The sequence below is a fragment of the Lagenorhynchus albirostris genome, chromosome 2 (genome assembly GCF_949774975.1).
Source record: "Lagenorhynchus albirostris chromosome 2, mLagAlb1.1, whole genome shotgun sequence".
NCBI lineage: Eukaryota > Metazoa > Chordata > Mammalia > Artiodactyla > Delphinidae > Lagenorhynchus > Lagenorhynchus albirostris.
The window spans coordinates 125,072,767-125,095,183 of NC_083096.1; the positions used below are offsets into that span (position 1 = coordinate 125,072,767).

Genomic DNA, 22,417 nt, shown 5'->3' on the forward strand with positions numbered 1-22,417 from the left:
GATTCAACATCCCAACTGCAAGAAACCTCAATCGCCATTAGGGTCAGAAGGTATCCCTGTATCAATCATACTCGGAATCTCACAGGGTGGTCTGTGATCACTCCCTTTGCCCCTAAAGTGAGTACAATATTTAGCCAGGATCTACTGAATGAGAAGGATAGATGGGATATGGTGAAATGGGCAAATTTATTTATTTGTTTACACTTATTGAAGTTTTAAGAAAATGCCTAAATCATAAGTGCCACAGTTAAATGAATTTTTATAAAATGAATATACCTATGGAACCAAAACCCAGACCATGACAAAGAATATTACCAGAACTCCAAAAAGCTCATGTCCCCTTTCAGTCATTATCTCCTCCCCACTCCCTAGGGTAACCATCATCTTAGATTAGTCTGGCCTGCTTTTGAACTTCATGTAAATGGATCATATAGCATGTGCTAGTGTGTAATTGGCTTTTCCAATTCAATATGTGTGTGTGTGTGTGTGTGTGTGTGTGTGTGTGTGTGTGAGAGAGAGAGAGAGAGAGAGTAACAGCCATACTCTTCAATGTAGTTGCGATTTGTTTATTGTCATTGCTGTATATAGAATTTCACTGTGTGAACATATAACAGTTTATTTACCCAGGCTACCATTCGTAAGTAATTAGGAACTTCTAGTTTGGGGCTATTATGAATAGTGCAGCGATGAACATTATTATATACATCTTTAGTGAACATATGTGCATTTCTGTGGGGAACATACTTGGGAGTCGAATCTTATGGTCATAGGGTATGCATATATTCAGACTTAAAAGATTCTGAGAAACATTTTCCAAAGTAACCGATTAACTGACACTTCCACTAGCAGTGTATAAGAATTCTAGTTGTTCGACACCCTCTCTAACACTTGGTATTGTCTAAATTTTTCATTTTAATCATTCTGATGGATGCATAGTGGTAATTTGTATTTCCTTGACTTACAGTGCCAGCCAAAATGGAGTAAGTCCACTACCGCCTATCTTTCCTACTGATTACAACTAAAAGTTCAGGGCAAAATACAAAAAGCAACTACCTGAGGACTCTAAAAAGTAAACAAAAGTAAACAGATTGGGGAGGAGAGTCAAAACTTAGTAAAATGCCCTGTGTGGTTTTTTTTCTACTTTCTCTCACATCTTTGACCTGAGGTCTGGCACCCAGTGAAACTGTGGTTTCACAAAGGAAGCAAAAACAGAAAGAAATCCCATATTTCTAGCCAGATGAATGGGGAAAGGGAGCTTCTGTGGGGGAATACTTGGCTTTTTTCCTCCTTTTTTCCCTCTGGGCATGACCTGAGAGTTAGGGCCTAGGCTTGGACAGCTACAACCCCAAGAAAAACCCTGTCTTTCTAGACAAGGAAACTAGGAACAGGAGCTTCTGCGGTCCAAAGAATTTGGAGGGAATTCATGTTTTGTTTTGTTTTGCTCTTTTCTCTCACCTCTTTGCTCCAGTGTGGGCCCTAGTCAGATGCTGCAGCTATGGCACAAAGCTAAAACTCCAAGAGAAACCTCATATTTCTAGCAGGAAAAGGAGACTCTGCAAAACAAAGAATATGAGAGGAATATCAAAAAGGGGTGAGCTGGAGAAGGGAACTCCTTAATTCTATGTATGAATCCACATAAGTGCTCACACCTGAACTGACCATCTGCAGGGCAGACAAAAAGCTGCACAGCAAAAGATATGTTAACTGAACTACAATTTAAATTACTACCCAAGTTCCAAAATATTCCTGAGTGTTCTATGTATAGAACAGACTCAAAGAGCACAATAAAACCTTTGAAAACTGAACTGATATGGAACCAGCACCCACAAGTGAGACTCAACTTGAGATAGGAACCGAACTGAATTGACGGCCTCCTAAAACAAAACAAAACAAAAATCAACATTCCCCAAAGATTTTTATCAAGACCCAGAGTCTATGCAACATAAAATCAAAATGTCTTGGAGAAAAATCACAATTACTCGGGAATTCCCTGGCAGTCCAGTGGTTAGGACTCTGCACTTTCACTGCCAAGGGCCTGAGTTCAATCCCTGGTTGGGAAACTAAGATCCCCAAAGATGCGCGGCAGAGGGGCGGGGGATCACAATTTCTCAATATATGAAAAACTGGAAAAATACGGTCAGCTTTTAAGGAAAAATCAACAGCTACCAACTGCTAGATAACCAAGATGTTAGCTACCAACTGCTAGATAACCAAGATGTTACAATTACCAAAGACTTCAAAGCAGTTACAATTAGAGTAGATGAAGACATTGTCTCTAGATATATGCTATACTCTAGAAAAATTCTTGCATTTTTGTATCCGAATTAATGACAAAACCTGTGAACCAGAAGGGATAAACTGTCACACAAAGTAACATTACCAGTGTAGAGCAGTAAAATTAAGTACAGCTATATACAAATGTATGCAACAACCTAGGATGATTTAAAAGCACACTGCTGAACGAAAAAAAGTTGCAGACGATTACATAACAATAAACTATCCTTGTAAAGCTCAACCGTTTATCAAAGTTAACATACATGTACACAAACTAAATTTTTAAAAGCAAGGGAATAAACCCAAAATACACGAGAGTGTTACCTCTGGAGGAAAGCAAGGGAATGGAATGGGAAAAGACAGGTAATTTTAACAATACTGGCAATATCCTAGTTCCAAAATTGCTGATTGGTTTCCACGTGTACAATGCTTATCTGGTATACCTATTTACGTACCCCCAAAAAATAAGTGTTTAAACGACATCCAGTGTCCATGGTGACAGAACAGAGTTCTCGAGGCTTTATTAAAATAACTTCTCCAGAAACACGAAGAGCCCATACACCTCACCCTCTTAATGCAGGAAGAGCAACCCGCCTTTGCCAGCAGATCACCGTCACTTCCGCCCCCGCCTCCCTAACTCCGCCCATCTGAGCAGAAGTACTTTCCTTTCGGGTCCTCCCGCCTGTAGGGGGCTCTCCGAGGCTTCTAGTGCCACGGAGGCCTCCTTCCTAGGCTGTCCCGGCGGCGCCTGTTAGTTTAGCTCAGAGAATTTATTTGCATTGTAAGTCTTTCGGCTAGGAAAAAAATCTCACAGGCATATTTTTATGGAAAATAACGTTCAAACTCAATCCAGGCCGAGTGTTCTCACTGTCAAACCCTGTCGCAGTGATGGGAAGGAGTCAGGCAGCGTGGGGACAGCCCCGGAGTGCCCAAAGTCCCCGGCCCGCTTCCTCCTGTGAAGACGCAGCTGCGGGTGGCTGTGGTGGCGGCGTCCAAGATGTCGACCAAGAATTTCCGAGTCAGTGACGGTGACTGGATTTGCCCTGACAAAAAGTGAGTTTATGAAGGGTCCCGAATTGGAGCGGGGTTGATCGGTAGAGGTTTTCTCGAGTCGACTGGGCATCTTCCGTTTTTACGGTCTCTGGTACCACCAGCCGGGTGGAGGCGGTGAATTGCCGGCTCCCGGGCGGGAAGGAGGCTCTTAGTCTCCTCACTATGAGGTCTTTCGGGAGCCTTTGTTTTGAGTATGTCTGCAGCGTCTCCTAGATCATGTCTCTCCAAGTCAGCCCGTCGTTTTCGGGAACGAGATGGCCGCCCTTTTGCCCCGCACTCCACCCCCCGCCCCCGACCAAGTTTCAGCGGTAAGGATATCTCCCTAACCGTGGCCACCTCGGTGTCTGATCTCCTCCACGTGACTTTTCCCTGCAGAACTTGACTCTTGTTCGCGGAAAGCGTTCCTTTCTTGAACTCATGTTTTTGCTTCTCGTAATTCACCTTTTTTTTTTTTTTCTCCAATTTAAACTTTCCTTATTGTTGATACTTTTTCCTCCCGAACACTATCCTCTTTTGGTTGGGGACATTCTGATTTTTTTTTATGACCTTTAATCACCCCACAAAAATTGGACCTTTCGCCTCGTTAGAGCCGAAACACATTAGGCCTGTGTTTTTGCCTGCTCAGCCCTGGAGAATGCCTGCTTCAAAGAAGCACGTGTTTAGTAACTCTGCTGAAACCAGTGTGTTCTATTAAATTGTTAGTACTATTTTATTGACGGGTCCTCAAGTAGGTCTGCCCATTTGGAGAGATACGAAAATTACTACGGAAGGTAATTGTCAGAAAAATGGAATGCACAACTCGTTCCAAAAAAAACATTTGATTTCTTGTCTCTAAGCTAGCCACAGATAGCATGTGGAGTTCATGGTAGTAAAGAGTAAAAGCTTTGAAGCAAATAAACCTAGGTTTAATTCCAGTCCTATTGCTTATAGATCATGGAACTTTAAATAGGTTATTTAACTTTGCTTAAAAAAAAAACAAAAAACCTAGGGTAGAAGAGCTCCCTTACAGTGATATAACATAGACTGTATGTGTAGAGCAATAAAATGTAGCAAATACTGATTGATAGCTACGGATAGTAGTTTTAAAATCAAATGTCAAAGGAGAATAAGTCCTTATTTCCCCAGCATTTGTCTTCTATTCATATGTTAAGCCGTTTAAGTGAAGCATCATGTTTTTTTACATAAAAAATTGATGGCTCTCGATTGCATAAAGATTAAGATGACTTGAAGGGTCTCAAGTCTAACCATTTTGAATAGAACAAACAAGTGAATTTTGTGTTGTTGGTTACTTGTAGAATAATGTGCTTTTGACAGTGTCATTAATGACAGTATACTCAAATATTTGAGGTAGGTTTTTGTAAGAGTGCATTTCAACTCAGTTACAGATATATGAACAGGGTAACTTCTACAATGTGTATAAATCCAGAAAACATTTTCGGAATATATTTTCAATGCTTATTGGAGTCATAAAGATTTTCTTTAGGGGGGGAAAAACAACCTAAAAATTAATTGGAGTGCTTCAGTTTAGTGTCCATTCTGTATTTCACAACTTTATTTCATGCTAGTATAACACCTAAGAAATAATCAGCATTTTAAAATTTAATCTGTACATGTTATTCAGAGCACTTAGCATGCTTTTACTGACATGCAGATGCACTGTGAAGACCATGTTAGTGAACCCAGTAAGTTTTTTGTTTTTGTTCATTAAATATCAGTATAAAGTGATAGGTTACTTGATGTGTTGAGATTATTGGTTGTAGTTTTTCAGCCAGGTTTCAGAGGTTGATAAATATCCCCCAAAACTCAGTTTTCTTTTAATTATTGAACCTATTTATATTTTTAGTCAGTACAACCTATCTCCCTTTGTTTTTTACCATCCCATCTCCTATTTCTAACAAGAGTATTTTATTAAGATCTGTGAAGCTGTATCTGACTTAACTCATTTTCTCCCCCTTGGTTCACCCTTAGGATTTTGTATTTCTTATAATTCTTACTGTATAATCTTATTTTCTATACGAAGAATTACTTTAAAGTTTTTTTGAACCGCCGGTGCTTCATCAGTAATTGTTCAAGTGGACTCACATCTCACTTAAGCTTTGTGAGGGGATTTCATTATAATTAACGATATGTGCTAATAGGACACTGAGGCACAGAGATCCTCAGTGACTTACCAGGATCACATAATTGGTAAGTGAAAGATTGGAGTTTCTTATCCTCGACTTGTGACTTCAAATCTTGTATTTTTTCCACCTAAATTGTGAGGGTTGGTTTTTGGGGTTTTTTTTTTTTTGTTAACATTGACATTAACATGAAAAGAGACGGTGGTAGAAGTTCTGGACCCAGGTATATAGGGAGGACACATTAAAAAGTTGTGTAATAAGATTTTTTAAATTACATAAGTTTAGTAGATGTCTGTATAAATATTTTTTACTTTATTTTCAGATGTGGAAATGTAAACTTTGCTAGAAGAACTAGCTGTAATAGATGTGGTCGAGGTAAGCATTTAAGGAAACTTCCTTTAAGACTCTGTATACAGATCATTTCTTTATTTTCCCAGATTCATACTTCATTTTTCTATTCTTCAGAGAAAACAACTGAGGCTAAGATGATGAAAGCTGGAGGCACTGAAATAGGAAAGACACTTGCAGAAAAGAGCCGAGGCTTGTTTAGTGCTAATGACTGGCAGTGTAAAACGTATGTGCTTCAAATTATCATCCTCACTTTTTCCCATAATAATATATCTAGCCACTACTTGTTAATATTACCTACTCTTACTAGTCACATTGACAAGCCAAAGTAACCTTTAAATTAAAGGTCTGTTGATTATTATTAAGTATATATCTGACATAGTTTAAAGAACTTTTAAATTCTGTTTTTTAATGGTAATATTAGTTGTTACTAAGATGAATTATGTATACCAGTAAACAGATGCTTAAGGTGAGCTAACATTCAAAAAAAAAGAGGGAAGGGTATTTAAAAGCACTAAAACCTATTTCTGTTAAAAAAATCTCAAAAACTTTTAGCCTGTATCATTAATGTGAAATATACCACAAAATTTATTTTTCCTGTTTGCACAGTAATTTTAGAATCATAAGTTGCATACCGTAGATAATTATTCCTAATTAGGTAGGTTTCTTAATATTTCTGGTTTTCACAAGCTGTATTGATTTTTCCAATATCCATCTTTTCTGTTAAGCAGATGGATCAAATACACATGAAAGGAGACTGAATCAGAAGAGGGTTTTACACAAATTTCTGGTCTTACAGATACTAAGTTAGTATTAGATAACTTTCCAGCAAGATTAGTTGCTGAATTTGGGATCCAGTGCTTGAACTGATTCTGCAAAACAAAATTTTTTTAACATTATTTGGAAGGTATAACCTCACTCTTGAGGTGAATTTGGAGACTGGGAAATTAGTAGAACCTTTCGTTTAAAGTGGTATCTTTTCCCCCCTATGATGGCAGACTCTCTATAGATATAATTTGTCATTGATTTCTCATAAAATGACAAAGGCAGTCTTCATGCTGTATAGGTTTCGCTTCTCTGCTTAAGTAGTTCAGTCTGTTGGAACCATACTCTCTCCAGAATACGTACATTGGTACATTTTCTTTGTAGCATCCTTAGTACACATTCCTTTATGATAGTTCACTCTACTTTTTATTTTAAAATTTTAAAAATTTACTATTTGTCTTACGTTATAGTCTACTAATTTGATATTTTTCACTTTTAAAGTTGCAGTAATGTTAATTGGGCCAGAAGATCAGAGTGTAACATGTGTAATACTCCAAAGTATGCTAAGCTGGAAGAAAGAACAGGTAATATTCAAACGCAGTCCAACTAAATGATTTTAAAAGAACTAAACATTGAAATTAATAATTGTACCACTTCATAAGAGCACAGTAAATGAAGATTGTTTATTCTGCCCTTTTTTTGTGAGGGAGGGCCGCCACGTTGGGTCTTCGTTGCTGCACGCAGGCTTTCTCTAGTTGCGGCGATCGGGGGCTACTCTTTGTTGCGGCGCATGGGCTTCTCATTGCGGTGGCTTCTCTTGTTGCAGAGCACAGACTCTAGGCACACGGGCTTCAGTAGTTGCTGAGCATAGGCTCAGTGCTTGCCGCACGCAGGCCCTAGAGTGTGCAAGCTTCAGTAGTTGCAGAGCATGGGCTCAGTAGTTGTGGCTCACGGGCTCTAGAGCGCAGGCTCAGTAGTTGTGGCGCACGGGCTCAGTTGCTCGGCATGTGAGATCTTCCTGGATCAGGGATCAAACCCGTGTCCCCTGCATTGGCAGGCAGATTCTTAACCACTGCGCTAGCAGGGAAGTCCCTGCCCTTATATTTTTTTACCTTGTTTTTTTTCCCCTCATCCACAAAGTCATCTTTTGTTTGATAATTTCACAATTTACAAAGTACAGCATCAGGAGGCCTTACCCTTACAAGTAGTCAACATTAAGATAGTTTTAGAAATGTTTTATTCCTCACTCTTTCCTCTGCTGGTCTAAATGTTTGTTATTAGTAATGATAGAGTAGTACCATTTTTTAAATTTATTTGATATCCTAGTATGACAAAAAAAGAGCATGGGGCACCATTTAAAGTAATTGTCTAAAGTTTAGGCAATAATTATCAAATTTGGCTATACATTAGAATCATTTGAGAAACTCTAAAAATCCAGATTCCAAAACAGAACTATCAAAGCTCTTTCCGGGTGAGTCCCAAAAATCTTCAGGTGATTCAGATAGTGTTTGGTAATCATTGGCCTAAATAATAACCTATGATCTGTGTGTTGTCAGTAGTGGGGTGAAAATATTTGCTAAATAGAATATAGTTTTCCCATTATCATCAGTTAGTGCAACCACATTATCAGTGTACTTCACATCTGATTTTATCATTCAGCAACTTGTACAATCAAAGGCTCCATTCTATATATAGTCACCTTGTCAGACCTAGACTTAGTAAACTATTTCCCTGTTTTATTTTCCTCTCTGACTTTAGACAATTCCATGCTCTGTATAGACTAAGACCTTTTAAATAAGGGTCTCCCTTTTTTTCCTTCCCTTACCTCTTTAAGGTTTACATTTTTTCCCCTGTATTTTTAATCTATCCCCCCCACACCCCTCTGGTTGTTTATTCTGTCTCCTTTTTGGTTTTATTTTCGTGGCCGCAGAATGTTGGGGTTCTTCAAGGTCCAATTCCTGAGTTCTCTTTTTTGCTCTATATTTTCTAGGCATTTTCTTCTAAGCCCTAAGTTTAAGTGAGCATTGGCACACCAATGAGAACCAAATTTACGTCTCTAGCTCAGACTTCTTTGACCTGTATATTCAGCTGCCTATTCAGCATCACCATGTAAATGTCGAACTCATTATATCCAAACTGAATTCATGATTTTCCCCCAGGACATGGCCCTCTTTTAGTGATCTCTTTCTCATGATTAGTACCACCCACCATTTGCTTGTTACATAAACCAGAAACTTAGGTGTCCTTCTTAATAACTCCTTCACCTCTCCTGTACCCCCAAAAGTCTTTTCCATCATTACCCTGGGCAGAGATACCACTATATCTTGTTTCTTGGAAAAAGAGCCATCTTGTTGGTGTCTGTACATACTCCCCTCCTGCTCAGTTGCAGCCAGGGTTTTTTTTTTCCAAACTAAAAACTCCATTTGTGTAAAACCGTTTTGATTGCTTTTAGGATAAAGTCCAAAATCTTTTAACAGTTTTAAAAATTGTAATTCCTAAAAGCCTTTTATTTATTCACATTCTCTTTGACCTATTTTGTGACTCCTTTAAAAGTTTCACTAATGCAAGAGCTGTAGTCTAACAACTGAAGTTGTCAAAGTTCATTTGATAACCTCACTTTCCTTTACTCATTATCTTTTTTCTGTCATTCCGGTGTCTTGACTCTTTCCCATCTCCCCATATATAAGTAGTTGTCTTTTGCTGGTCACTGTTGAAGATGTGAGCTAATACATACTGTTGCTCTCTAGTTTCTCTTTACTATTTGTTCTGTTTACTAATTAATCAAAATACAGAATCATAGAATTTTCAAGTTAGTGTATCAGTTCTTCCTTTGAAGTACATGTTATATTCATCCCCTTTTCTCTCTTCATTTCCATTGTCACAACCCTAATTCAGGCCAGTTTTAAATCTGTGTTTGATCCTTTACTGGTCCTTGCTCATATTTTTCATTTTTTGAGACAAATTTTAAGATACGATTTTTATTTTAACACTTGCTAAAAACATAACAGAGGTTCTTGGTAGCTTGTGTCATCTAAATTGTATTATAAAGCCTTTTAAAAAAAACAGCAAAACTCATTCTTTAAATGGTACCAGAATTGTGGCATTTCCTATACTAATATATTGAAGAAGTATTTTTTGGCCATTGGGCATGTGCTGGGGATACTTGAGTGAGCAAAACAGACATGTAAAGGCAAGGATCAATGAAGTCTTCTTTGAGAGAGCAATGTTTAAGCTAAGAAGTGAAAGTAGCAAGTTGAGAGATCACTGTAAGCAAGAACAAACTGTTTGTGTGAATCAGGCCCTGAGACTTGAAAGAATTTAGCATATTGGATGAATTCCTAGGAGCTCCAGAAATCACTTCAGAAATAGGCAAAGGCCATGTAAATCATGGTAAGGAGTTTTATTTTATTCTAAATATAATGGGAAGTAACTGAAGGATTTTTAGCAGGGAGTGACACGTCTAATTTTCTTTAAACATTACTGGTTTATGGAAAAAGAATTAGGGGGTAGGAGTGGCAAGAGTGGAAGCAAGAAGAACAATTTTTACAATATTCCCTGAAGAGCTTCAAACCAGTAGAATGAAGGAAACACACATAAATAAGCCAGTTATTCCTCTAACTCACTTATTATTCAGTAGAAATGATGCTGAAGTTTTTTTTATGATAGAGCTATATTTCCCATGTATAGGGAAAGAGTTTGTGAGGTGTATTTGTTGTATGGGTTCAAACAGCATACCTTAATAATCTCTTTATTGTTAGCAGATTGTTTAGGTTCTTTTTTATGGCCTATGTGAGTGAACATGAAAATAGCTTTGTATTTGCTATCAAACTCACTTTAAAGTAATTTTACTTACATACCTATGCAAAATCTACCTATATGAGTTACAGTTCACTTTCTAAATCTTGGTATAATTGATTCTTTAGCTCCCCATATTTGCCATACCATTTTTTAGCTTTAGATTACTGACTAAACAAAGATCTCTACTAAAAGCCTTTTAAATAGGATTTTAATATAGGATTGTTTTAATATGTTTACATTTCCACATATAAATAGTCCAGTTTATCAGGCATTTTTCTGCACTGGCCTTAAAAACAATCATTCTGTTGTATCGTATTTTTTCTTTTTTTTTTCTTATGTGAATCATTTTCCATCTAGATCCCGTGAATATTTTTGTCTTAATTTTTCACCAACTTCAAAGTATTTTGAGGTTTAGGTCTTTACTATTAGTCATCTCTCACAATTTGTTTATCAAACAACTCGTACCTTAGTCTCAGGACATACTGATATAATATTAAACATATATGTAGAGACAGGAAGTTGTATTGTTGAATTATAACTTTCTACAGTGTTTATATTCCAGAATTAACATTGAATTTGAGCTGTTTTGAGGTGAATATATACCCAGTTGTACTTGTTTCTGTTTCTTTATATTTGATACTCTGAAAAACTAGAGCCAAGAGTTTACTAAGGAAAAGTTGTTATTGGTATTTAAGACACTTTTCACTTTTGTATCATATTCATAAAAACAAAAGGAAATTCTTGTGTATTACAGTTGGAGTCTGTTTTGTGTCCAGAACAAGGGTGGAGGAGGAGGAAAAAAGGGATGATATAAAGTGATATCCAAGGATAAACACTGATACATTGCAGTTTTCACTGGTACAAAGTACAGTGAAGAAAGGAAGGATTTTGTATTAATGTGATTTTTTTTTTTTTAAGAAAGTTAATTTTATTACATTATTTTGTTGGGGCAATTACATGCTCTCTACTATATGTTTGTGTCTCTTTTATGAAATGATGAGAGGGTAAGTGATGAGTTGTTCTTTTTTTAATGTCCGTGATTGACAGATTTAAAGTCACAAATCTTGAATTTTTAAAAAATACTTTTTTATCTATAAGTTTATTTAACGTTTTGCTGGTTCTTTAAATCCAGGAATCACTCTGTGTGCTGGTACTGTTCTGAAATATGAGGTAGTTAGATTATGTTACTTTTAACCACATCTCCATCTGTCAGTCTAAATTGTAGATGTTAGTTGTGACAGCAAACAATAATGGTTTGCTGATCCTGATTGCTTTTTAGTAGCGTATTTTCAGTTGGGAAGTTACTGGCTTCTTCAAAAAACCTGAGTGACTTTTAACTGTATTTAAAACCAATTTGGATGTCCTTTATTGTGTCATTATATTTGTCTATATAATTAAAAATTTTCCAAGCTCTAGCTACATTTTAGCCCAGCAAAATTTCAGTTATCAAAAGATTTCAGACCATTTTCAACTAGTAAACAGTAAAATTTGATAGTTGGTTCTTATTGAACCCACTTCTCCCAGAAGAATTAGGATAAACTACAGAGGAAAGTCCTTTTAAAAGTTGGTTATAGCAGAGGTTTAAGGAGCTGTTTTCCACTCATATTACATGCATTACTAAAATCATATAGGACATTTTGAAATTGAGAAGAGCTGTAAGTGTAGCCACGGGACTTTTCCAGCTATGGTATATAACTTGGAGACTTCTCTATAGTGATTTGGTGGTTTTTTTTTTTTTTTAGACCAGTAATTTATTAAAGGGATAGACAAATGTTTTTGATAAGATTTTCTTTTTTTCTATTGCTTGTAAGTGATTCTGACATGTTTTTGTTACTTTGATGAATTGTTATAACAGTATATGCCCCCCCTTTTTTAGGATATGGTGGTGGTTTTAATGAAAGAGAAAATGTTGAATATATAGAAAGAGAAGAATCTGATGGTGAATATGATGAGGTAAGCTGTACATTAGTGTGCAGGTTGAAAGCAGCTTAGAGAAACATGTTAGAAAATACCTTGCAAAAGGAAACTGTTAAATGTATCTCATTTTTGTAAGTACACTTTGAGTCTTTTACAGCAGCTTACCATTTTGTAGGAAATCCTAATGGATTTAAAACATATAACTGACATAAAAATGTATGTTAACCAACATAAAAATGTATATTAACCTAAATATATAAAAGTAATTTCTTTGAAAAAAAGTATTTATATTAACAGTTTCAGCTAACAGAAATATTATGAAACTTTTTCTATAGTTTGGACGTAAAAAGAAAAAATACAGAGGGAAGGCAGTTGGTCCTGCATCTATTTTAAAGGAAGTTGAAGATAAAGAATCTGAGGGAGAAGAAGAGGATGAGGATGAAGATCTTTCTAAATATAAATTAGATGAGGTAAATTATTTCCTTATATTTCCCTTTGTCTTATTCAGGCTATGGGATAACATGTGAATGTCTTTGACAACCTTTGGCCCATGGTGAAGATGTGTTCTCCAATGTAATCATTTGTTTTCACGAAGATTTTGAGCTTCTGCTCTGCCAAGCATTATTCTGACTCCGGAGATACAAAGTGACTGAGACACAACCACCCTTCTCTTAAGGGAACTTAAATTCCAGAGGGGGAAAGGCATAAATGAAAGATAATTTAAATAGCAATACTGTGGTATAGACACACGTTGTGATAGCAGAGCATTAGAAGAGCTACTTTGGTTTTAGTGGTTGGGGGATTTCTGAGGCAGTGGAATTTGAGCTGAAATTTGAGTGACAGAATGATATGAAGGAGCCTGCTGTAAGAGCTGGGGTCGGAGCACTTTTAAGGCAGGGAGGACAGCAAATAAAGTTTCCCCTAGCAGGAAACAAGCCAGCACCATCCAAAAAATCATACATAGGCTAGTGTGGTTAGAGCAGAGGGAAGAATGTAATGGGGGGGTCAGCAGCCACATTAGGTCTGGTGATGTTTTTTCCGTGGGGCCTGAGTGTAAAATGTTATGGATGAATAGATCCAGATTAAGGGTACTTTGGGGACTGAGCATAGGATGCCCTTGAATGCAGCTGAACAAATCAATGCAAAACAAACAAATAAGGTATATTTATCTGATCTGTGTTTTAGAGTGATGACTGTCAACATATTGAGACACTTGGGAGGCAGAATGGATTCGCGGTTAGGGAGACTACCTAAAAGGTTATGGTAGTATACTAAAGAATGAAGTTCTGAACTAAGACTGAGGGAGCTGGATTCAAGAACTTTTAAGGGAGTAAAACTGAAAATTCTTGACAGCTCATTTTGAAATACATTGTGATGAAAAAGAAAATAAGTATGACTTCTACATTTACTTCTTCAACTGTCTGAGACAGTCATTAAGTCTCTTTAGCTGAGGTGAGGAATGTAGTAGTCAGATTTCAGGACTGAGAATGAATTTGCTGAGGTGTTAGCTATATAATAAATCCATATGGAGATGTCCAGTACATAGAACTATTCATCATTCCTAGATAGCATGGATATCTAAATGTCTAAATATAATTGACTCTGAGTTTTCGTTAGGATGAGGATGAAGATGATGCTGATCTCTCAAAGTATAATCTTGATGCCAGTGAAGAAGAAGATAGTAATAAAAAGAAATCTAATAGACGAAGTCGCTCAAAGTCTCGGTCTTCACATTCACGATCTTCATCACGCTCATCCTCCCCCTCCAGTTCAAGGTCTAGGTCCAGGTAAACGGGTACAGGTCAAGGGTAACACCAGTCAAAATGTCAGTATCTAACTTCTTTACTTATAAATTTTGTTTTTCTTGACTAAATAAGCTTTCCTTTTATTTCAGAGTTTTCATTCAAGTCATCTTTTATAAGATAATTTTTTCTGTCTTAGTGCCATGAAGTTATTGTCCAGTATTTTCAGAAATACAAAATTTTAATATGAAACTTCCTTAGTTCCATTTTAACACCATGCCTTTTATTAAAATAGACTTTAAAAATTCAATTAAATCATTATATATAGTGATACTGAGTTATCTAAGGAGATGGTTTACATTTAGAAATTTTAACGTAAATAAAGTGAAGATTTATATTTCCACTGATGATTTTAAACACTAGTACAAAAATTTTCTAGGCATTTAAGTTGTTGCTTACTATTACTACACAGTGTTTTATTTGGTATATGTGTTCTGAATAAAGAAGCAAATTCATCTGTATTCTATTATCTTAATGCTTATACTTTAGAGCTGTCCAGGAATAAATCAGAAGATTTAATTTGTGTTGTACTTGAATATTATTTTGTTAGTAATGTAAAGTTTTAATTGAAAAGTCCCTCATTGTGCAGTCGACAATAAAAATGAAGTTTTGGTTGAGAAAAAGCAATACCTTATGTAAGCAATCTTCCCTTGAAGAACTATTTAGTTAAGTGAAACTATGTGCAATGAATTTTAACTGTATTGGGGAATAAAATATTAGCTAATTGAGTAATTAATAATTAGATAATTGTTAATTGAGTACTGTAAAGCCTGAAAACTTAAAAGAGTGATTATAAAGATAATTTTAAGGTAAAAATTATTGTTTTTCTGCAGATTATTATTTTCAGGGACAAATTAAGTATATAAATTAAATGAAATTTATTTCATTTCTTGACTTTTTAAATTCAAATGGACCATATCTCCCCTATGTCATTTTTCAGTAATATAATTACGTAAAACAGTGACAGGATTGTCAATGTAGTTTCTCTTTAATTCTCTAACCTTTGAGTAGACAGAAAAACCTGTGGATTTAAAAATGTACACATATCAACATTTAAGCTTTATGCTAGATAGTGACTAAGAAAATAGAAGGATTTTTAAATTGGAAAAGGGAAATTGATGGAAATATTTCACAGAAGTTAAATATAAACTGCAACATCCAGTATTCCTGGATGTGTAAGTCCCAGGATACTTCTAAATATTTGTGAACATATAAAGTATTCAGTGTTAATAAAGTGATAATGCTGGACGTTTTTATTTGTACAATCTCGAATGATTTTTAGAGAAGTTTTGTCAAACTTGGAAAGTAATAGTTGATTATTTTCAAAAATTATTACCTTAAGTTTTGACATAAGTATTAATACAGAATAAAAGTTTAAAATAAACCTTAAAATACTGTATTTTGAAAATATATGTCCCAAATAGTATTCTTACTATATGAAAATGAATTCTAATACATATTTTTCTTTCAGTGTTCGTATCACAAAGCTTAATTAAATGGTCCTGGAAAAAAAAAATCCTTCCATGTTGTTCCAGGTCCCGTTCAAGAAGTTCTTCCAGTTCGCAGTCAAGATCTCGTTCCAGTTCCAGAGAACGTTCGAGATCTCGTGGGTCGAAATCAAGGTGAATGAGGTAGCTTCTCTCTGTAAAGCAGAGAGAAAAAATATTTAAAGGCTGCAGAAGGCGTTGCTTTTTTTCCTCTTATTTTGCTTCTACTTGTCAATTTTATTTTAGCATTAGAAAACTAATGCACTTGCCTCAGCTTAATTTTCTCACCGTGAGACGTTTCCATTGCCAGCAGTGTGCCAAGACATTCCCATGATTGAATTAACATGGTTATTTTGCATTATGCAAGGTTTGCTATTTTTGTGCTAAACTGTGATGAAGTAGGAAGATGGAGCCAAGTTTTATCACCAAATGTCTGTTCATTAAAGTTATTTTGCAGTAGTAGTTAAAATAAATTGAGATATGCAAATAAAAAGTTTACTCCATATTTTAAAAGGAAGAAAAAGAACTGCCTCAAAACAAATTTTGTTTTGCATGGCAATTGTTTCAATATTTATAGAAACAATTTTGTCATTTATATTAGATGAAGTTTCTGGAGGGTTTTATTTTCATTTATCTGTAATATAACACAGAATATTGTACACAGTATGTATAGTATGTAAGAAATGTAGACACTTCTTAAATTCCACAAATTAAATCAAGAAGTTTGGTTGGTTAGTCTAAGTAGGATGTGATCTTAAAGTAAGCATTCTTGTTAACTTCAGGTTGCATTTAGTTAGACCTGCAGAGGGAAAAAAATTTGTAGAGAAGCAAGTGAGAAACTAGTTTTTAGTCTCTTGAAGTTTTTTCTAGTCTTGGTCAAAATATACTGCCTTTCTTTTTAATTTAATTTGTTTATCTATTAAAGGCAGCTAACATGAATAAGAGAACAACGAAAATTCCACTTGTGTGGAACTACACTGAAGTGTAGTGGTAGCTATTTTGGTAAAAATAATTGCTTAATAGCTTATTTTAGAGCCAATCTGTAGCATTAGAGGGCAACTGTAATTTGAGAACATTAAGGAGAAAAGAATGATATGCACACTTGTATTAAGCCAATACAAAATAGAGAGCAAGTGAGATTATTGTTATTATTATGTATTATCAATGTTTCATTTCTTTTATTTGAGTGCTTCTTAGGTGAAGATCCTTAAGTCCTAGTTCCCTTTGGGAAGCACTTTAATTAAGGTTTACAGAACAGCCTTCATAATTCTTTTCAAACATTTTTTTCATTGCTTATAACTTTCCAAAGAATTCTCCTTTTGGGCTTTCTGATTTTATTTTAAGCCCAAAGGTGAATTTTTTGGGAAGTTTGAGCTAAATTACTTCAACCAAAAAATGTAAATGAAGAAAAAGATTGTATTTAAACATTTGTGCATTTACCTCTGCCTGAAACATGTGAATGTCAACACTTCATACTTCATGGATAGTAATCCCTCATAAAAATAAATATTGTTAATATAAATCAAGTTTTAAAGTTATTCATTTTATTTTCCTTTGAATACTTAGCAATTTAATAGCTACTGTTCTTTGTCATTTTGTTCCCCTATCCCTGCTTTTTCTACAGCAGCTTAACTAATAAGTTGCATAATTCCACAGCAAATTGTTATGCTTACTTTCCTCAGGAAGTTGTATGATACATATTTTTTCCCCAAATGGAAGGATGTAGTTTCTAGACATAAAGTCATGCAAATGCCCACCTGTTAGCTTTGCTATTTATGTATACTTTAAAATGAAAGCCTTAAATTTTAAAAGAAGTATTTAATTCTACTTTAATACATTAAGCTGGTTTTTAATTGTAAGTAATGAGCACTTATCTTAGAATTTTTTAAAGTGATGAAATTAAAGTAAATTGTTTAAGTAGAATTATTTCATGGTTGAACCAGAGGTCTTCTGTTGAGTAAGCAGTAAGTATTCTTCCTTATAAAATTTTTATAGTTATAAATTCTGTTTGTTTATTTTTGGAGCTATTAACTAAACCGTCTGCCTGACTTCTTCTTTTAATGAAATGTTTGATTTGTTTCTCAATCAATGAAGATCCAGCTCCAGGTCCCACAGGGGCTCTTCTTCCCCACGAAAAAGATCTTACTCAAGTTCATCATCTTCTCCTGAGAGGAACAGAAAGAGAAGTCGTTCTAGATCTTCTTCATCTGGTGATCGCAAAAAAAGACGAACAAGATCACGGTCACCTGAAAGGTTTGGGTTTCTGTAGAAATAAGAATGGGTCTTCTTAAGTGTGTTTAATAGAGTAACTGAACTTCTCAGTCAAGGATTAGATTTTCGTTATCTCCTTCGTTCCCACTTCAAATTATTCTTTTCAACTTTGGACTTCAGAAAACAGATAATTACTTTGTTTATCCTTTGTTCTTTGATCAGGTTGTTTAGAAAAGATCAAACCACTCTCTTCCACTATTTGATCATTTTGTTTAAATTTTTATTTTCATATATAATTATTATAGCCAACTCTCGGTTATTTCTGTCTCTTAAGATTTTAATTCAGAAGCTGTGTGTTGACGTAATTTAGAGGTTGATTTTTATCGGTATTAATTTATGCTCTTGATTTTACATTAAATATTAGAAACCGTAGGATTCTAGGGCATCTAATAAGAAAATTAACTATTACAGATCATTGGAAATCTGTCCTAATTTAAATATGTATCAATGCATTTCCACAACAAATTATTGTTTCATGCCCTTTATAAGGAAATTGTTCTTGTAGCTAATACATTTTTCATCTTTCAGTCCAAATCCTTTTTTTTTGTAGAGAAAGACCTTTACTAGATTACTTTATCTGTGTTGACATTTTTAAAAGTGGGAAAGTGTGTCATCTGTCAGCCTTTTCTGCAGCAGGCTAATTATTCGGATTTATTATTTTTCTCTTGGTTCTCAATGTCTACATAGTCATTTTAATGGCTTCCTTAATAATCTTTGCAAATTTTTATATCCTTTCAGCTTGTGAAAGTAAGGATTAGATAAAATCTGATTTTTGCTGTGTTCAGTGCTAGGATTACCTCTCCTTGTACATAATGACTGGTTTTGCATCTTCCCATTTTGGAGTTTAGATGTTAAGGTTACACACAAGTAGTCTCATTTCTGTGCATTTGTTCCTTTGTAAGAAAATTACTCCATACTTCAATGAAACTCATTCTGTTGCTTTTTTTCCACATCTGCAAATTTTTATCTTAGCCACATATAATCCCCCTAGTTTGTTGTCATCTAAACTTAATGAACATGTTCTCTATTCCATAAGCCAGGTGATTGGTGAAAACACTAAACAACCCTGAGCCCAGGGCCAACCCCTCGGAACACCACTACTTTACCCAGGTTGATATATTGCCTTATTCATATTAGCTGCATGAATATAATCCTGTAACTAATTGTACAATCATCTTGTGTGACCTAGATTTCCAAAACATAATTATTTATGGATATATATTTGCATACACAGAAGCCTTGCTATATCTATTTTACATATAGACTTACCACATTATATACAGTGTATCACAGAGAACGATTAAGTCACGCTGCCATCACCAAGTTTATATGTCTTTGTTGTATTAATCTGTAGTTTTATACAATTTTGCAAGGCTTTCTTTCATTACCTTAAATAATTGAGAGGTGGCTATATCGAGAGATTTTTAAATTATGATTGCACTGCTACTGGGCTCATATCCAAGGTCTAAGTACTAGTTAATTTTATGTGTATAAGTTTATATCTCAGATTTTAATTATTCCTCTTACCAGTGTAATGAGGTTTAATTTTTCATATTCTCAAAGTCTTACAAATGCTGATATTCAGCTCCAGCTTACCAGATTACCTGCTTTCTCCATTATGTCTTACAGGCACCACAGGTCACCTTCTGGATCATCCCATTCTGGTTCCCGTTCAAGTTCAAAAAAGAAATAATGAATTAAAATTTACATCTTAAAAAAAAAAAAAGTACAGTGCATGAAGCATATTTTTTAAGAAGTTGGTGTCTTACTTGGTCAGAAGTGCTAAATCTGCTAGTAGAGGTGCATGCCTTTCATTGCTTTTCAGAACAATACAGCTGTGTTTATTTGTGAAATTAAAAGTAAATGGTATTTTAAGCCATAATGTCCCAAAACAGATGCTTTGTTTATCACTCGTTATTTACAACCATTTGCTTCATTTAAAACCATCTCAGCTATAACAAAGTACTTTGTTTTTTAATTTGAACTCTTGTTTTTCTCATCTCCAAATATGAGCATTACCTAGGCTTGTCTGGACTTTGGGCATGGAAGCAAGACTGTGGTAAAGTAGTTGGAAACAATCTGTTTATGTTAATCCGGGAAAAAGAGTCAACCTGTTTATGTTAACCTATGTCGAAGTGATTCTTATTAACTAGTTGTAAAACAGTCAACTGGAAATTTCTTTATTTTAAAATTCCCTATTTTAAGGGTGCCTTAGAATCGTTGTTTCTCTTTTATCCAGTTTTACTTTTTGCACCACCAAGTTTAATACAGAAAAGTTTTGTGAATTGGAGAGGAGAAAGGTGTTTATTTCTCCTTTCCTGACACGTAATTTGGAGCAAGAATGCCAAACAGTTTATCTCTACTAATATGGTTGATGAGAAAAACATCTTACTTTAAAATGTTTAATATTTTTAGGAGCTTTGTGTGATATCTTTAAAAATCTAGTTATCACATTATAGGGTAGATAGTTAAATCATAGTTAATGAGGAACAAATTGAAGAAAGTTTTTGAAGTATATTTCTCTTTGGGTGAAAGACCAACAGACATTGTGAATTTAAGTGAACATTTGCTTTGAGATGTTTAATTTTAAACACATTGCATAAAATTTTCTTCTGAGTTAAAGATGAATGCTTATTTCCTCATGACATAAGCAGAAATAATTGTTCCTATTCACTTGAAATTACTTATGGCTTAAAATACTTTCAAGGTTTATTTCTCAAAATTAAAATCTGGTCATTTGAGCTCTGTTCTGTCTTCTGGTTTTAAAAATGGTTTCTCTTAACAGTATCTTCAGTGACAGTGCAAGGTAAGTATATTAAGGGAAGTTGACAATTGTGCTTGGGAACTTTTTGTCATGGGGATCAGTATCCACATTTTTTGTTTTGGGTGGGGGGTTTGTTTGTGTTTCCATAATATTAATGTCTACTGCAACTAAAAATTAAAATGTTTTAAGGTACTTAGTAGACAGAGCAAAATGATATTTGTTTTTTTATTTTGAAACGAGTGATTTTTCTCTTCAACTCATCTAAAGATGAAAGCGAAATAGCTTAAGTAGAAATATTTTGATAATATTTTTACAATGAACTTCCCCTGCTTTTTTTATGTCTTAAAATTTTCTTTGCTACATTTACTGTAGGTTGCACAAGAACTTTACTCTCTTGTAATTGTGCCTCAGACTTCTTGAAAGTCCACCTTCTAAATTGCCCATATGATCTTCTAGATTCTACATGTTATCGTTGGTTTATTCTTGTGCTTTCTGTATTTAAAACTTTGGCTGTACTAATAAGTAAATGCAAGGTTATAAATTTAGCTAATAGTAGTTTACAGACAATTCAAATGATTATGATTTTATTTGGTTTAACTAAGCTGTACTAGTTCATTTCGTAAGGAAATGATGCTGTAGACAAATGTAAATAAAGCTTGTGAGTCGAGCATCAAGTGGTGTTTGTTAGAAATAAATTAGAATTTTTAAGCTCTGATTTAATGTTCATTTTTAAGCTATTTACAGTCTGGTTTGTTTTTTGATTGTGCATCTTAAACTCCCTATATTCACTTACCCTTTATGTAAGGTCACCTTATTTTTATATATGAATGCTTGGTTTAAAACATTCCAAAGCCATGATCACTATAACCTTGGGCACTGAACAATTTTTGTGACTTTTTTAAACAGAAGAGTATCCAAATTAGTTGAATACTTTATACCAGAACATAACCTTATTCCATGTGGCAAAAAACATGCCATAGTGTGCTTCCATTAAAACTGTCACTTTATAGCACTCAACAAGTATCCCTTTTAACTGCCAAGGGTTCTTAAATTTCCATGTAGAAACCTTCATCTAAACAACATTGAATGGTTGGTATCTGGTAACAAATGTTCAAGTTCAGAGCAAGCTCTAAGCATAAGACCATCTCTAGGCATACTTACCAAGGTAAAACTAATCTTTGATTTTTTTTTTTTTTCTCATGTCTTCTTGATATTTGGCATCCACAGCTAGTGTTGTAGATGCTGGTGAGAAGGTAGGGAATTTCTCCCTCTGCCCCACCTAACAATTTTGACATAATCGTTAGTTGTTTTGTTTTGTTTTTTAATAGAAATAGCATTATAGCTTTCCCGAACTGGAAATAGTTTTATTTCTGGAAAACAGTGGAGAGTTTTAATTTAAAGACAATTTAAGGTATATAATAGTGATTTGCAGGCTAATTCTTCCTGTCACCTTTATACACTATAGTATATCATCCCCTGTTTTACAAAAAGGAAGATTACAGTTTAAGGAAATTAAAAACTTGCCCAAGGGAGCCATAGGAGTAGCATAATGGGGATTCAACCCCAAGTCTGATGGCAGATTTCAGTATTACCTCTAGTAACAACCAAATAACATGTTTGAGAAGATAAATGTTAAGCCACAATGGTCAGATGTTTTTTAATCTGATTTAGTAAGAAGGTATTAATTTCAGTCATTTATAGGTAGGTAGATTGGTAGACAGGCATACTATTTTGAAATATCTTTAAATATACAGGAAAGTTGCAAAGGTTGTATGGAGAGTTCCCATATACTCCCACCGAGTTTCCACCATGGTTAGC

At 34.7% G+C, this 22,417-nt stretch overlaps 1 protein-coding gene across 2 annotated transcripts; it reads left to right on the top strand.

Moving 5' to 3' along the window:
* Positions 1 to 3,130: 3,130 nt before the first annotated feature.
* Positions 3,131 to 21,314, top strand: ZRANB2 (zinc finger RANBP2-type containing 2). Of its 2 annotated transcripts, XM_060139748.1 has the most exons (11): positions 3,131 to 3,327; positions 5,770 to 5,822; positions 5,913 to 6,021; positions 7,062 to 7,144; positions 12,235 to 12,311; positions 12,611 to 12,745; positions 13,893 to 14,062; positions 15,613 to 15,699; positions 17,659 to 17,817; positions 18,872 to 18,945; positions 19,465 to 21,314. In XM_060139748.1, exons 1-10 carry the CDS (start codon positions 3,272 to 3,274, stop codon positions 18,903 to 18,905), a joined length of 963 nt encoding a protein of 320 aa, XP_059995731.1. In that variant the 5' UTR covers positions 3,131 to 3,271; the 3' UTR covers positions 18,906 to 18,945; positions 19,465 to 21,314. The 2 variants fall into 2 exon arrangements, with proteins under 2 accessions (XP_059995731.1, XP_059995730.1); XM_060139747.1 differs by lacking the exon at positions 18,872 to 18,945 and having other exon boundaries at positions 3,137 to 3,327.
* Positions 21,315 to 22,417: the final 1,103 nt, after the last annotated feature.

Coding starts and splice junctions, on each gene's coding strand:
- ZRANB2 (XM_060139747.1), top strand. CDS start 3,272: ATGTCGACCAAGAATTTCCGAGTCAGTGACGGTGACTGGATTTGCCCT. Junction 12,312..12,610: donor CTGATGGTGAATATGATGAG/GTAAGCTGTACA, acceptor CTTTTTCTATAG/TTTGGACGTAAAAAGAAAAA. Junction 17,818..19,464: donor AGATCACGGTCACCTGAAAG/GTTTGGGTTTCT, acceptor TATGTCTTACAG/GCACCACAGGTCACCTTCTG.